Genomic DNA, 16548 nt, shown 5'->3' with positions numbered 1-16548 from the left:
TTTTATTTTTTTAATTTCAAATTAATATGAGGGTACAAATTTTTAGGTTACGTTTTTATCACTTCCAGGGTAGAGTTCAAGCTGTAGAAGAGCCGCTCACCCAGGGGGCATGCTGAACACCTTCACCAGGTGACATTCGATGGGATCCCACCAAAAGCCCTACCCCCTCCCCTCTCCTTCCTCACCCTGTCCCCTTCCTAGACTATACTTGTGTTTTATCATTCATGAGACTGTAATTGTTTACATATTGCTTTCATATTAGTATTGAGTACATTGGATACTTTTTCCCCATTCTTCTTACTAAGAAAAATGTGTTTCAACTCCATCTAAGTAAACATAAAAGATGTAACGTTTCCATTGTTTTATGGCTGAATAGTATTCAAGGTATACATATACCACAATTCGTTGATCCATTCATGGGTTGATGGGTGTTTAGGCTGCTTCCATGACTTGGCAATTATGAATTGAGCTGCAATAAACATTCTGGTACACATGTCTTTATGGTAAAATGATTTTTGTCCTTCTGGGTAGATACCTAGTAAGGGAATTGCAGGATCAAATGGAAGGTCAATTTTTACTTCTTTGAGAATTCTCCATACTTCTTTCCATAAAGGTTGTATTGATTTGCAATCCCACCAACAGTGTAGAAGTGTTCCCTTCTCTCCACATCTACACCAGCATCTGCCATTTGGGGACTTTGTGACGTGGGCTCATCTTACTGAACTTCAGTGATATCTCACAGTGGTTTTGATCTGCATTTCTCTGATGATTAGGGACAATGAGCATTTTTTAACATGTTTATTAGCCATTCACCTGTCATCTTCAGAGAAGTTTCTGTTCAAGTCTCTTGCCCACATAGAAATGGATTTGTTTACTCTTTTCTTGTTGATTAATTTGAGTTCTCTGTAGATTCTAGTTATCAGGACTTTGTCAGGTTCATAACATGAAAAAATCACCTCCCATTCTGAAGGCTGTATATTTCCTTTATTTGTGGTACCCTTAGCGGTGCAGAAGCTTTTTAGTTTGATTAAATCCCAATTATTTATTTTTGGTATTGCTACAATTGCCATGGGGGGTTCTTTCCCATAAATTTTTTTCACAGGTCAATATTTTCAAGCATTTTTCCCCACATTCTCTTCCAGAATTTTTATTGTTTCGTGTTTTAAATTTTAATCTTTTATCCAGCTGCAGGCTCACCACTTGTCTATCTTTGAGTGGTGGTAGCCATCCAACAGCGAGGGGCAGATTCAGCGGGTCTGTCTATGGAGTCCCCTCTTTCAGCTATCCCCGGTGGCAGTGGGGCTGCAGGGATTCCAGGGAAATGCTGTGTCATTCCTTAGGATTGGGTAGAAGGCAGGATGACCTCAAGACAGGGCTGGGGGCGGCGCCTGTGGCTCAATGGAATAGGGCGCCAACCCCATATGCCGGAGGTGGTGGGTTCAAATCCAACCCTGGCCAAAAACTATAAAAAAACAAACAAACAAAAAAAAGACAGAGCCAGGACACCGGCCCTCAGAATCTCTGGCTGTAGCCCTGAAACGGACCTTCGTGAAGCTGTAGGGGAAAAGCCACAATCACAAGCCCCAGCTTACTGCAGGTGGTTAGCGCCAATTCCTGGAGCCTCCTGAGCAATCTCACCCTGCCAGATTTAATTAGTTAGTACAGTGTTTCTTAAGGGTCCCCAATATGATTACCTCTCAGCAATTATTCCGGGGCAACCTATCATTTCAACTAAAAAAGTATAATTAACTTATTGTTTAAAAAGCTGAACATACTCACGGGGAGGAACGAGCAGAACTCCAGCAACATGAAAAATCAGAGCAGAGCAACTCCCCCAAGGGATTATAAAGGAGATACAACTGAAAAGACCATCCACAGAGAACCTATTGAAATGTCAGAAACAGAATTCAGGATATAGATGGCAAGTAAGATGATTTGAATGGAGGAAAATATGGAAATAGAAATCCAAAAAATATTGAAAAGTTGTGTCAAGAAATTAATGAATTCAAAGACAAAGTCACCAAGGACATGGACATAATGAGGAAAGGTATAGCAGAGCTTAAGGAAATGAAAAAGGCATTTGAGGAGCTTCGAAACACAGTAGAGACCCTCAGTAACAGAGTTGAACAGGGAGAAGAAAGAATCTCACAAATTGAAGACAAGACTTGTGAACTATTCCAAGCATTCAAAGAGGCAGAAAAAAGAGACCAAGAACAGAACATTCCCTGAGAGGGTTATGGGATCATCCCAAAAGATCAAATATCCAAATTACAGGGATTCCTGAAGGAGAAAAGGATGGTCCTGGAGACACAGAGGCTCTACTCCAAGACATTATGGTGGAGAATTTCCCAAGCATTGTAAGAGAAACAGAAATTCAGACAGGAGATAGTTTAAGAATCCCAGCATGACTGAATCCATCTCCTGCACACACTGTGATGAACTTTGCCAAAGTTAATATGAAGGACAAAATCCTGCAAGCAGCCAGGTGTAAGAAAAGTCTCACCTACAAAGGGCAAATATCTGGATAATTACGGATTTTTAGAAAAAGTTTTTCAGCCAAAACTTTTCTTTTTTTATTGTTGGGGATTCATTGAGGGTACAATAAGCCAGGTTACACTGATTGCATTTGAGAAGAGGATGGTCATCGGCCTTTAACCTTCTTAAACAAAATAATTTTCAGCCCAGGATCTGTATCCCACTAAACTGAATTTCATGTGTGATGGAGAAATCTAATCTATGATTTTTTTTTCTTGCAGCTCAGAAGTTTATTAACCAACGGGGTTGGGTCAGCTGGTGTTTACATGCTGACCCCTGCAGCCCTGTATCCCGGCTGTAGTGAGGAAGATGGCTGGCTTCTCTGCTGGCCACAGGTGATATCATCTCAGGAACATGCTGAGCCCTCTCTCCTGGGTCCCTGTTGCCATGGCTGGAGTCCAGCACTATCAGATAGATTCCACTTCTGTTTCTTGTGCTTGAACTAGAGTATCGACATTTTTTAGGATCTCAGCATAGTATGGGCCAAATACCTGCTGATTATGATGCATCAGCTTGACAAACTTCCGGCCTAGTTCTGTCAACTCTCCTTTGATGTGATTAAGGCCTTCAGGGAAGTGTAGCAGAGACTCCTGCATGCCACGAACCAAACAGCATTGAGAAACAAAAGGAGGCACTGATCAATGACACTACAGACACGGTTTTCTTTCTTGGTGATGTTCTGGAGTTGTCCTATAAGACATACTGTGTTTTCACTGCTTAGGGCAGTAAAGCCCAGAGACCACAATGAATTTCCTGAGACACCTGTTCACTCACATTCAACATAGCTTCTTCAGGCTTGGAGTTAAATTCCTCAGTCACAGCCTTGGTTATGCATTTCGGTTTATCCACAAATCCAGGTGAGTTGAATAAAATTGAACCAGAGAAACTTCTAGCCACTAGTAAGACTGAGGCCAATATAGTCAAGTGGCGCAAACGGGACCCCATTTCCTGGACCCAGATTCTGTCCATCAGCAGAGTCTCAGGGAATTCTTCATTTTCAGGATCCCAGAGGAGAAGATTCAGGTAGCCCTGGTATAGCACCATTATGGGATTGGGAGGATCTGAATTCTTAGCTGCCTTGTCTGGAGGTGAACAGGCCATGCTGGAGAAGCTGGGCATGTCAGGAGAATTCAGACATGGTGTAGTGAGGCTGTCTGTGGCTGCTTTGGTTAGCCATTTCTTGGTGTAATCAAGGAGATTGGGTTGTTTGTCAAGGAGTTCCTGGAATTTAGCTCTTTCATACTGGATGGAATATTCCTGCAGGTAGGGTCGAATGCTCTGGATGGTATAGTTCGCCATGTCCATTTTCATTAGGCCCAGAACATGGCAGCTGCCCCTCAGTAACTGTGCTGGATCTGTTATGCTCTGTAGTTTCTTTATTGCTTCATCTCGGAATGGTGCACATAGCAGGGTCATCAAACTAAGAATGTAGCTAGAGAGACGAGAGACGTCTAGGGCTCCATGTTCTGCTTCTTGAGGAGATCCACGTCCACAACTTCTTTAATCTCATTTTTTAGGCGGATGTGGCGTGGTAATAGCAGTGATAGCAAAACCTCCTTAACTTCTGTCATAAGTTCAAGAGCACAAGTGAATTCGGGAGGATTACTCAAGAGTTGTTCTCTTAAATGGTCCCAAAAAACATTGTACAATGTCTCCATGAACCTGTCTTCCAGACTGTTTGGAGATAAAACATTCTCTTCCATGTAGAGATCTTGGTTTACCATGATTTCAGGAGCAATGCTCATCCTGGAAACCTCGTTAACTGTTTCTATTAGACGAGGAGAGTCGTTATTTAAACAGAAGTCTTCCTCTTCTTGGTTCTTCTCTGATGTTTCAGAATTATGGGCTCCACACTTTGCTTCATTGGGATCATTTTGGAGTACAGTTTCCTCACTCTTGGGCATCTTGATGTTATCTCTTCCTCTGTTCTGGACCCTAATATATGATTTTTATTTTTATTTATTTATTTTTTTTTGAGACAGAGTCTCACTTTCTTGTCCCCAGTAGTGCTGTGGCATCATAGCTCACAGCAACCTCAAACTCTTGGGCTCAAATGATCCTCTTGCCTCAGTCTCCCCAGTAGCTGGGACCATTGGAGCCTGCCACAATGCCTATTTTTAATTTTATTTTTTTAATTTAATTTCTTTTTTTTTGTAGAGACAGAGTCTCACTTAACCACACTCGGTAGAGTGCCATGATGTCACAGGACTCACAGCAACCTCCAACTCCTGGGCCCAAGCGATTCTCCTGCCTCAGCCTCCCGAGTAGCTGGGACTACAGGCGCCCGCCACAACGCCCGGCTATTTTTTGGTTGCAGTTTGGCCGGGGCCAGGTTTGAACCCGTCACCCTCGGTATATGGGGCCGGCGCCTTACCAACTGAGCCACAGGCACTGCCCTATTTTTAATTTTAGATATGGGGTCTCACTGGTCTCAAACTTTTGAGCTCAGGTGAGTTCCACCTGCCTTGGCCTCCCAGAGTGCTGGGATTACAGGCATGAGCTACCGTGCCTGGCCCTTAATATATGATTTTTAAATGCCTACAAATTGAAATAAGTCCCCCACTACATTGCCAGGAAGTCTTCAGTACTATGGGGCTGAGGGAATGCTGAACTTAAGAGTTCAATCCTTAAGTCTCTTCTCCTACTGAGGTTGGTAACTTGTTTTGGTTCCCTGGATTTTAAAGTCTTTAACGGGATTTTTTTTTAATACCTTTCCTATTCCTCAGAGTTACACAATGGACACCGAATGTTACTTTTCTATGTAGAACATGTTTAATATTATATACTTAGAAGATGTTACTATCATCATTAAAACTGACTTGTTAATTTTTGGTGTTTTATCTGTTTTTGTTTCTAGTTAGAAAATAAATATTAGAAATTATTGATTTCTAATATTTAGGTGGTAGGGTGGGGGAAGGTGGTAGGGTGGAGGCTGGACTCCAAAGGAATTCCCTCTGGGATTAAGTCAGGAAGACTTCCCAGGTCGCCAAGGCCTGAAAGGAGGTGTTAGGGCACGAGGCATCTTGCCAGCTGTGACGGGCTCCTCTATGTCACTTTTCTTTTTTTTTTTTTTTTTGTAGAGACAAAGTCTCACTATATGGCCCTCAGTAGAGTGCCATGGCGTCACATGGCTCACAGCAACCTCCAACTCCTGGGCTTAAGCGATTCTCTTGCCTCAGCCTCCCGAGTAGCTGGGACCACAGGCGCCCGCCACAACGCCCGGCTATTTTTTGGTTGCAGTTCAGCCGGGGCCGGGTTTGAACCCGCCACCCTCGGTATATGGGGCCGGTGCCTTACCGACTGAGCCACAGGCGCCGCCCCTCTATGTCACTTTTCAAGTGACATAACAATCGCATCTAAATGAGCGTTTCATCTCTGGGACTAGCCACATGATTAAGAACTACAAAAGGGAACATTGACCTGGCTTATTGTACCCTCAATGAGTCCCCAACAATAAAAAAAAAAAAAAAAGGGAACATTGGAATTCCATTAATAAAAAAATGTATCCTGATGATATCGTATTTGATAAGAACAGCTGCTATCAGTGATGAAACGGCTTGCTTTGTCAAGGACTGAGTCAAAAAAAATGTAACAAGGGAGGAATGGGAAAATTGCTACGTTTCAACTACAAAAGATCTGAGCAGAACTTTTTTAGTTACTAAGAAGTTTACTCCGGAACGAACTATTGACTGTACACAGTGCAGCTGAATAATTCATGAAGCTTCACTGCAAAGTTATGCATATATGGAAATGAACATAAGGGAAAAGATAAGTCAGTTTCACACGTCTTAAAGAAGTTTGCTTTTATGGAGGGTAGTAGAATCAGTTTCTTTTTTTTTTTTTTTTCTAAGCTTTTTAAAAAACCTCATCCTCTTCTGCCCACGGTCCCAACTGGATTTGTGTGTAATGCAGCCACCAGCTTTCCCAACCTCTCAGGTTCTCACATCAACTGCACCGTGCAAGTCAATAGTTTTGGCTTACACTACCGTAGTCCACAGTTGAAGAAATAATTGTTTTAAGCCCCTGGCTGTTGATAAGCATCTTATTAGGCCCGACTAATTCCCTGGGGAGGAAAACAGTTAACAAGGTGTGCCCTGTTTCAACCAGGGCAGAAAGCAAAGCGGCTCTGCCCCAATTGTACTGTGCGACTTTTCCTCTCGGGTCTGAGTAATGGAGAGTGGAACTGAGAATTAGTTGAACTTTGTTTTTTTCCTCTTCCCCCCACCCTCAGAAGAAACATGAGCATAAAATTCCAGGTCAGCTCCTCACACAACAGGAGAGAGAGTTTGCTCTTCTACATCTAAAATCTCACTGTTTCTTAACGAAGTGAAGCAAAAAGGGTGACCACAGAAACCTTCTCACAAATCACACCTTGGGCAGGAATCAAGAAAGTGCCCTTTGTTAGTCTGGATGAATCCAGAATAGAATGTCTACCTGAATTGACTTGGGTGAAAAGGATCCCATTTCCCACTACTTTCTTTTCAATACCACTGAGATGAGAGGTCAGACTCACAGGGCCTTTGTTTGCCAGGTAAACACGCTAAATTGCAAGTTGCACGCAGACTGCAGCCCCATGGTGGGACTCACCTGTCACTTGTGAATTAAGACCTTCTGCTTCTGGGTTTCCAAACCAAATTCTGAAACACGCATTTCAGTGCTGACAGTTTAGCAAGATGACAGTAGTCTTTCTCTACCGAATGGCTGTACTGACCTTGTAAACTAAACTTGGTAGGGGAGACACGCTCAACAGCTAGCTTAGATATCTTCTGTTCCAGCAGGAAAGACTGAAATTGTCTGACAAAAGCATGGGGCAGGAGAATGGGACAGAGGCTATTAAAATGTTCACATTTTATGTTGCAGTTTTAAGATGTATGAACTGAAATGAAAGTCAAATGTGAGCGGGAACACTTCCTAACAAGGTTCACATTCATGCATCATATTCATTCGGGGATGATGGAGGCGGCAGAATCTTTGCCACCTCACGTTCACAACAAGGGCCATCCTTACCCTCTGCACCAGGTCACAATGGTGCCCCGTGAGTGGTCACCAGCTTCCAGTCACCTGTGAGTAAGAAAGTGTGACGCTTTGCACAGCACTCACATTCAATACAAACTGCTCCAAAGCAATCTCTATAAAAGTTTCACCCTCACTTGCATTTCTAGATGTTTTCTTGAGTAAAAGAGAGGGTGGAGTTACAGAGTGCAGAGAATTATTCTCAGGAGTCACTGAGAATTACCTATAATTTTGGTTATGCTTATGGGAGAAGGCCTCCCAAATCAGGATGCAGAAAAAAAATCACAGGAACCTCTGACCCAGGAGTCTGGGAGTGAATTCTTGTGGACCTGTAGCAGCCTTCCCACTACTGAATGACCCTGCAGGGAAAGAGGGGAGAAATTCTTATCTTTTCAGAGGACTGTGGTTCACTTATCCCCCCATAGGATGTAGCTAGAAGGAGTGAGCCTCCCCACAACAGGCACAGCTTGTACAGTGCTTCTGGCACCACTCCATTCCACTGCCCAGCCTCCACAAGTCCTCAGAAAAATAAAATTATCCTTCGCTTCAACCTAGCTAAAATTAGTCTCCTGTCAGGAAGCAACAGTCAGACTTTTAATTTATAACATCAGGTTCAGGCTCTTCTATTGTCTTCATTAAAAAACTTGAAAGTCACTTCAGGAAAAATCAGACATCTCTGAGAGCAGGGGAGATTGCAGTCCGAGGGCAGGCCAGGACCCAGGGGTCAGACCCAGGGTTCACCCAGAATGGGAAGGAAGAAGGCCTGTCTGCGGCTTCCCCCACTACTCCTTGTGAAATGTTCCCGGCAGGGGATGCTAGACTCGCCCCTCTTTCAACATTGCCTGGTGGCACCAAGAAGTAGGAGCCCTTTAAGGAATAAAGACAAAGGGGCCTCAGGCAACCAAAGGGCAGAAAAGGCAGCCAACAGCCCAAGGAAGAACTCCTGATGATTCAGAGCTCCTTCCAAGAGTAAGTAGGTTCCACAGGTCATTGAGAATCCTTTTGTCTCTACGCTCCCCAGCTGGAGGCCACTCTAGAAGAGGGAAGATGACCTGGATCTCCCAGGAGACTAGACAGCTTCTGCAGAAGGGACAGGGGGGTTGTGGAGCAAGCCCATGCTGCCCGTGTGAACTTCTGCTGGACAACAGAGTGGCCCTCAACTGCTGAAGCAACAAGGACACCGGCCAGAGGCAGGGACACCTCCTGACACAGGAGCGCGCAGCAGGGCTGGTGCACTGACAGGGCTGGCCCTCAGGACCACTGCTCGCACACCAGAGACGGCAGCAAGGCCGACCTGCAGCCGTGGGGCTGCACAGAGCTGGGCTGTGCCCTTTTAACTGTCAAAGGAGCATCAAAAACATGACGTGTGAAGCTGTTTTTTTAAAAAGACAATGAATTTGAAAACTGATGGGTTCAATTCAGTTTATAAATCACTTCATTTTTAGGCAAAAATGCAATTGGATGAGCTTTGATTTCAGTCCACTTGAGCAATTAAAACAAAGGCAGGGCAAAAGGCTATGCTGGTGTGAGTGCAACAGAATATCAAAGTTGAGTCAGCAGGAGTCTCTGTGAGGACAGAAACCTGGAGAAACACCCCTCTGCAGTTCCACTCGTGGAGGGCAGTGGGCAGGACAGCTCCTATCACCGGAGGGAAGCCACTGCCGTCAACAGAGCCTTCACTGAGACACAGGCTGTGAGATTCGCCTGGGCTCAGGCCTCTAGTCTTATTTATACATGAAACCAAAGTCTCACTTTTTAAACCATAAACTTTACTGGGCATCAGCAGATAAGATGTACCAGGGATAGATAGAGAGGTGTTGTCAACAAGTCAGCCCTAAGAACTTAGAAACTATCATATCAAAAAATGAGTAATCATTTAATTTCTTAGCACAAATAGTAATTCCTTGAGGACTGAAAACAGTTGGGGAAACAAGATATAGACTTAAAGTGTTTTCCAAGTAGCAAACCCCCTCTGCAGTGCTAAGACATTGTCACCATTTTTTCCCCACAGACAAGTGTCTCAAATACATTCCATACTACTCAGGGTTAGGTAATAAAATGATACCCTTTCTGACAGCAAGATAAATTTTATCAACACTGTACTAATTAAAGTATGTAAGTTAACTGCATTTCTGAACTTTTGTATGTAAAATTTTTGTGCATGTGAGTATACGTGTTTTACTGGGGAAAGTCCTATCTAAAATCTCAAAGGGACCAAGAAAGGGGATGACAACTGAGCCGGACTGTACCTGCGGGGGGAGGCAGCCTCCACCCCGACTGACTGGCCTCCTGACACCGCGATGCTCTAGAATCTAGGCTGTGTTTTCCTTTCCCTTTCCAGGGCTTCTTCTGTTTCGGCCATCACGTCTTACCCGCACTACCGTTACACTACTGTGGTTTTTCTCTCTTCTAGCTGTTTCTCCTCTTCTGTCTCAATAACACTTCTGAGGCTGCACCTTCACTGCTGATAAGCCCACAGGTCCTGTGTTCTCGTCAACGTCAGTACTTTCTGCCCCGTACTTGGGTTCCTTCTAGTTACCTTTGAGTTTGTGAGTGCTCTAGAAAGTTGAGGATGCTAGATGTCTGATGGGGGTGGGGGGGAGGCATTACTAGGAGGAAGCTTGCTACAGATTTTAGTGAGTTGAACACAGACATCAGAAAGCAAAAAACACCCCGCCCCATCAACCCACACAAGCACATCCCGCATCAGCTTGCAGACCGCTTACAAAAGGGTGAGATGCTTCGTCTCCTTTCCAGCTCATGGCAGCACCTGACAGAGCTGCAGCCCCAGCCTGAGCTGGGACCTGCAGGAAATACTTAGAGCTTGCTCAGCAAGGCCTTTCCCATCATGCTCTACAAATGGGATGCTGGTAAATGAGCCATAAGGAAAGAATAAAGGAAATCTTACTGCTTCTTCTTTGCTGCTGGTAAATTATGGCAATAAGCACCTTACCTTGGGTGAGCATTTTGAGAGCCCGCACCTTACCTTGTGTGAGCAGTGGGGCCTTGGTGTGTGATACACCTTCTGGGGGCAAGACATGATTGCAAGAGGGACTTTACCTAAGAAATGCAATCAGTGTAACCTGGCTTATTGTACCCTCAATGAATCCCCAACAATAAAAAAAAAATGCTCACACAAGGTAAGGTGCAGGCTCTCAAAATGCTCACACAAGGTAAGGTGCGGGCTCTCAAAATGCTCACACAAGGTAAGGTGCGGGCTCTCAAAATGCTCACACAAGGTAAGGTGCGGGCTCTCAAAATGCTCACACAAGGTAAGGTGCGGGCTCTCAAAATGCTCACACAAGGTAAGGTGCGGGCTCTCAAAATGCTCACACAAGGTAAGGTGCGGGCTCTCAAAATGCTCACACAAGGTAAGGTGCGGGCTCTCAAAATGCTCACACAAGGTAAGGTGCGGGCTCTCAAAATGCTCACACAAGGTAAGGTGCGGGCTCTCAAAATGCTCACACAAGGTAAGGTGCGGGCTCTCAAAATGCTCACACAAGGTAAGGTGCGGGCTCTCAAAATGCTCACACAAGGTAAGGTGCGGGCTCTCAAAATGCTCACACACTGCTTCCACTGCCTACTTATCAAGGATGCGGTTTTATAGTTTGGGGTGAGAGAAAGAGGAGGGGTCAGTTGTGTTTTATAAATAACTAAATGTGATCCTGCCGTGGAGGAGAGACAGACTCCCCCAAGAGCTAGAGGTAGCAGACCCCAGAGGACACGAATGTGCTTGAATTCTAAACATGGAAACGCGAGGTGCCCAGGACACTCAGCTCTGCTGAGGTGGAAACATTCCAGAACTGCAAAGGCCAGCCATCTATGTCCAGAAGGCTAGTAATGAGACTAGCAAGGAGCTGGTCACTGAGGACAGCCCGTGCCGGGCCAGCAACCCCTCCGTTCTCCCTCCCCGGGTGCTCACACTGGTGATCTGGATGAACGTGCCTGTCCAACTCCTTACCTCACTGTGGCCACCGGCTGGAACGTGTGACGGCCGTGCTTCTTCATCCAGTGGCTCGATCACTGTCACCTCTGCAAACTCCTCCACAGATTCTTGAAACTCGGGCAGGGATCTTCGCCCATAACGCTTCCCACCTCTAACATACTTGGGCTGAGCTTCTGGTGAGCAGTCTGAGCAAGGAGATAAGAGGTGAGGCCACATTTCATGAGAATCTCAGCCCTAGGCTGACACTCACTGTCCTCGGCTCTTACAGCAGTCCCCAAACAGACCACCACTGTTTGCCAGCGGTGGGAGCCATGGGTGTGTACGAGGCATCAGGTCAGACGCAGAGAATGACTTTTAATTCTGAATGGTTTGTAGCACCTGAGTACACATCTGTGTAGGATGGGAGAGAACCAATGAGGGCAGCAAGGGACTCAACAGCACTGAATTAAGATCAGGAAAAGGTGAGGGGCTACATCTATTCTTCTGTATATTAAGCTGGTGTTTTGCTGGGGTTTTCGTGGGGGAGACCAAACTAACAAAGAGACACCTTGGAGAAAGTCTTGGAAAATGGCAAGACAGTGGACAGCACGTCAGCCCTGAAGAGTCGGTATCCACCCTCCCGTACCTCAGCGACTCCTCTGTCAATCATTCCACCGTCTGACCTATCAGACAAGCAGGGTAACAGGATAAAGAAACTGACACAGGAGATGTCCATCAATTAATGACAGCTAATTGCTTATAGCAGTGGTTCTCAACCTTCCTAATGCCTCGACCCTTTAATATAGTTCCTCATATATATGGTTGCGGTGACCCCCAACCATAAAATTATTTTCGTTGCTACGTAAGCAGTGATTGGGGGTCACCACAACATGAGGAACTGTATTGAAGGGTCATGGCATTAGGAAGGTTGAGAACCACTGGTTTATGGGAAACCTGGCATCAAGATCTTATCACAAAATTAAAAGCTGTGGAATGAAATAGCAAATGCAAAAGCACAGTAAGAAAAATGGTGTATCTTGTTTTTCCTCTTTATGAGCACCAGTGTTATACAAAACAGGAAGGATGTGTGTTAGGGAGAGTCACCTCTTGACCTTGAAAAAGGATGTCAGTTTGTTGACATTACCCATCTCAGGCTCGACAGTCACCACCTTCACCACCACCACCAGCACCACTACAAACTAACCTTTTTCTACAATGCATAGCTTTAAAGCAATAAAATACTTCACTCTGTTCAAATGTCATCTCAGATACAGATTTTTTAGTACCTTGCACAGTATTAGCATAAAATATTTCATTCAAATACAAAAGACTGCAATTCTTTGATTTCTGTGGTCTTATCGTCTGCTCAGACACACTATCTCTCTGGAGACTATCGTGTGAGTTATCTTTGACCCAGTCTTAGTAAGACTGAACTCAGACATGGAGATGTTTAAATGAGATCTGTACATACATCATCAAAATGAGCGGGATTGAACAGTTAAGAATGAAAAGAACAAAATCCTTCCTTTATCACCACCAAAACCCTGTTAGGGGCCAGCCATTACTTTCTGGTTTTCCTAAGAGAACTGGTGACCCTGTTCAACCAACCAGCTCACACCTTTCCTTTAGTGCAAGCTCAGATTTCACCATATTCACCAATGTGGCCTGGAGCATCCTAAAATTGCTCAGCGTAGCTCAGAGTGAAGTATTTATGCTCGCTCTATAACGTCTAGCAATATTTACATCCAGCTTTTAAAAAGTTGTTTGATGAGGTTAAGCGAGTCTCTCTCGGGAGGGGTTGAAGCGAACAAAACGTATACTGATGACCACCTGCAGTCGAAGGTACCTTTCACCAGAAGAGAGCGTGTCAGCCCGTGAGCGTTCAGGAGCGGCCCAGACACCCAAGCTACTTGTTGGCAGCTGACACCCACAGATGTTAGTCAGATGGGAGGCAATGCAGACCCATCCTTAATTTATCACACATCCTTAAACTTCAGTGGCAACAAGATACACCCCGAGTGATGGTGGGGGTTTAGAAAAGATTAAAAGGGAAACTCACAACCTGGGAAGATGGAACCAGGGATTTTCCTAGCATGGGAATAGTGTTGAGTCCTGGGGACAGAAGCAAGAAAGGAAGTCACTGCGATCTTTTCAGAGCAAAGTCGGAGTGGGAGAAAGCAACCATGCTAAAAAACCCACTCCGATCGAATCCCAAGCAAACGGTTTCCTAGTTATTTACGACTAACCAGGAAGCAGCGTTGGACCCCAGAGGCCTCTTTTTTAAAGCAATCCACAGTAACTGCCTGTGAGCTACTGGGGACTCTGAGAAGTGTCGATTCAGCAACTTATTTCTGCTTTGCCAAGAACTCTTTAAAAATTCATCTGTTTTATCTTACTTTATTATAATAACCAATTTTAAGAAAACTTAGCTTAGTATCTTTCACAGAACGTACATACATGACCCCACTCAATTTCTAGAGAAGTCTATTAAACTGTGTAATCTTTTTGGAAAAAAAAGATATTACCAAACACAAAGGAAAAAGGGGTAATTAAGGTTTCCAAACCACACATGCGACCAAGGAAGAATTTGACTAATCACACCATTTAAAAACAGTTATTTCAGAATTACACACACACACACACACACACACTCCCCTCCTACTCAGAACACCATCCTCTCTGCACTTATGTATTAATGGGGAAGAGATTAATGGGGCAAAGGTAAGGCTGTCCAGGGAGAGCATTCCTGGTCAGTAGCCACTGCTGTGTTAAGCATCTGAAAACTCTGATTCTTCTTATCAATCTCCATGAGGGCTTTAGAATTTAACAGCAGCAGTGCAGTCCAGTCCACAAAGCAATGGGGATGTGGGGATTTTTTTATGGTGTTTCATTTTTATTTTATTTACTTATTTATTTTTTTGAGACCGAGTCTCACTATATTGCCAGGCTAGAGTGCTGTGGTGTCATGGTAGCTCACAGCAACCTCCAACCCCTGGGCTCAAGCGATCCTCCTGCTTCAGCCTCTCAAGTGGCTGGAACTCCAGGCGCCCACCACGCCTGTTAGTTTTTCTATTTTTAGCAGATATGGGGGTCTGGCTCCTGTGCAGGCTGGTCTGGAACTCCTGAGCTCAAGTGATCCTCCTGGCTAGGCCTCCCGGAGTGCTTGGATTACAGGTCCAAACAGTGGGAGTTTTGAGAAACACACTGGGATTAAGAATGCCTTGCTCCTTTCTCACCAAGTCCAAGGGAAGAAATTCAAAACCTCAGCCCTGGGGAAAAGTTTATTTGCTTTACAAAGGCATCCACAAGGAACTCGCTTTGGGGGGGCTGGGGGAGGGGGGAGAATTCATTCTGGAAAAATGTTATCTATGTTAGCTAACACAGAGTTACTTGATTTATTAAGAAATGCAGTCATTAACATCACAGAGCTTTGCTTTAACACAGGTGTAAGTCACCACTTCTATTATAAACTCCAAGGAGGGAAGTGAAGTGTCAAGAAACAAGTGTAAAGGACCCACATGGTTGAGTACCTTAAAGTGTGTTTATGATTCTGCCTGGATTTTCAAGCTTCTGAGCCACTTTCTCTTCTTTGCTGTTTTCTATTCCTCCTCTTGGCATCACTTCATAAAAATAAAAATGGGCTTTGGAGGAAAGTTGACAAACCCAGCCTGCCCAGAGGAGGCCTGCACCCCATCTTGGGAGAACTTATTATAAGATACGCCAATTAGACGCAGATGGCTTTGAGGCAGTTCTCCTGACCTGTTTAGATGGTCCAGGCTCATAAAACCAGGGCTTGGTTAAGAGTAGATGCAACAGAGAAACAATGGTTCCCTCCCCTAAAGACTGCTGGAGTAACTTGGAAGAGAAGACAGTCTCTGCAGAGCAGGTGTGGCAAGGTCTGATCAGGGAGTTCAAAGGATAGAGAAAATACTACCCCACCTGGCCTTAGAAATTAAAGTCTGCATGCTCATACACCACATTTTTCACTGGAGGTCTCATCTTTCCTAAGCAGAGAGACCCCACAGCTGTGATCACGTTCCCCTTCCCAATCAGGATCAAGCACCAGGCATGTGTATGACTTTTGGCCAGAGATCTTAAAATTAAAATACAATGTCAGGCAGGGCAAACAACCAACCTCTGCCCATCCCTCTCCCAGTTGGCTCCCTACTAGCAGTGTGGGTGGGTGAAACTCCACTCTAACCAATTCAGAGAACATTCTTTATATTCTCTCCTGAAACTGACCACAGCCACCATGCGATGCAGGTTGGAGCTCTCAGCTCTCCTAAGACACTGCATGACCACGGCCACCACACGATGCAGGTTGGAGCTCTCAGCTCTCCTAAGACACTGCAGGGACAGCCAAAGACAGAGCAATGAACAAGGGAAGCTGAAACAGTCACTCAAAAGCCTAAGTACCATTTATTCAAGCAAATATTTTTTTGCAAAAGCACAGGCTTAGAACCTGGAATGAAGTAGCACTTACAGCACACAGGCAGTACAGGGGCACTTACAGGGGAATCTCTGAAAATGCCCTCCAGGGTTAGGCAGACTCTTTTAACCTGTATTCACTGAACACTTGCCCCGTGTAGAGCATTATGTTGTACCTGCTGAGGGATAAGACGGATATTAGGTAATCTTTTTGAATCAAACGTCTCTGTTCCCCAGATGACCTCAGGCTATTTCCAAAGATGAAGAAGAAAGGCCACCCTTGCTGAGATTCCCGTTTTGGAATTGCTAATATAGAACGTTGCTTTCTAATTCTCTCCTGACCCATTTAGTGAGCCTGGAAAATCATTCCCAGAGCTACCACCCCATCCCAAAACCTCTGCACAGGGGGAATGCCAGTAAGAGGCCTTTCATACCACATGTCTGCCAAGCTCACAGGATTGCAGAAATTCATTTGAAAACAAAAAGTGGTCATAAATGAAGCAGGTGCAAACCTCAAGACAAGCACCCCAAGAAGCTTGCTGGGGCAGGGCAGCCATGCGGCAAACGGGCACCAGCAGCCCCTGCGCATCCCACCCCCTCACTGTTCTGAACGCACCATTACTCAGGAATTACACAGCACAAGTGCA

General features: G+C 44.9%; 1 protein-coding gene across 9 annotated transcripts in view; it reads right to left on the bottom strand.

Moving 5' to 3' along the window:
• NIN (ninein) overlaps positions 1-16548 on the bottom strand; it is a 114210-nt gene that overhangs the window by 64947 nt on the left and 32715 nt on the right. For all 9 annotated transcript variants that reach the window (XR_008380875.1, XM_053596230.1, XM_053596226.1 and 6 more), the window contains one exon: positions 11510-11679. Coding sequence is in view for 8 of the 9 variants with exons in the window: in XM_053596230.1 (XP_053452205.1) it covers positions 11510-11679 (170 nt within the window). In the remaining variant the exon portion in view is untranslated. The remainder of the gene's footprint in view (positions 1-11509; positions 11680-16548) is intronic.

This window comes from Nycticebus coucang, chromosome 6 (genome assembly GCF_027406575.1).
Source record: "Nycticebus coucang isolate mNycCou1 chromosome 6, mNycCou1.pri, whole genome shotgun sequence".
NCBI lineage: Eukaryota > Metazoa > Chordata > Mammalia > Primates > Lorisidae > Nycticebus > Nycticebus coucang.
The sequence above is the reverse complement of the archived record's forward strand: the minus strand, read 5'-3'. Positions and strand labels throughout refer to the sequence as shown.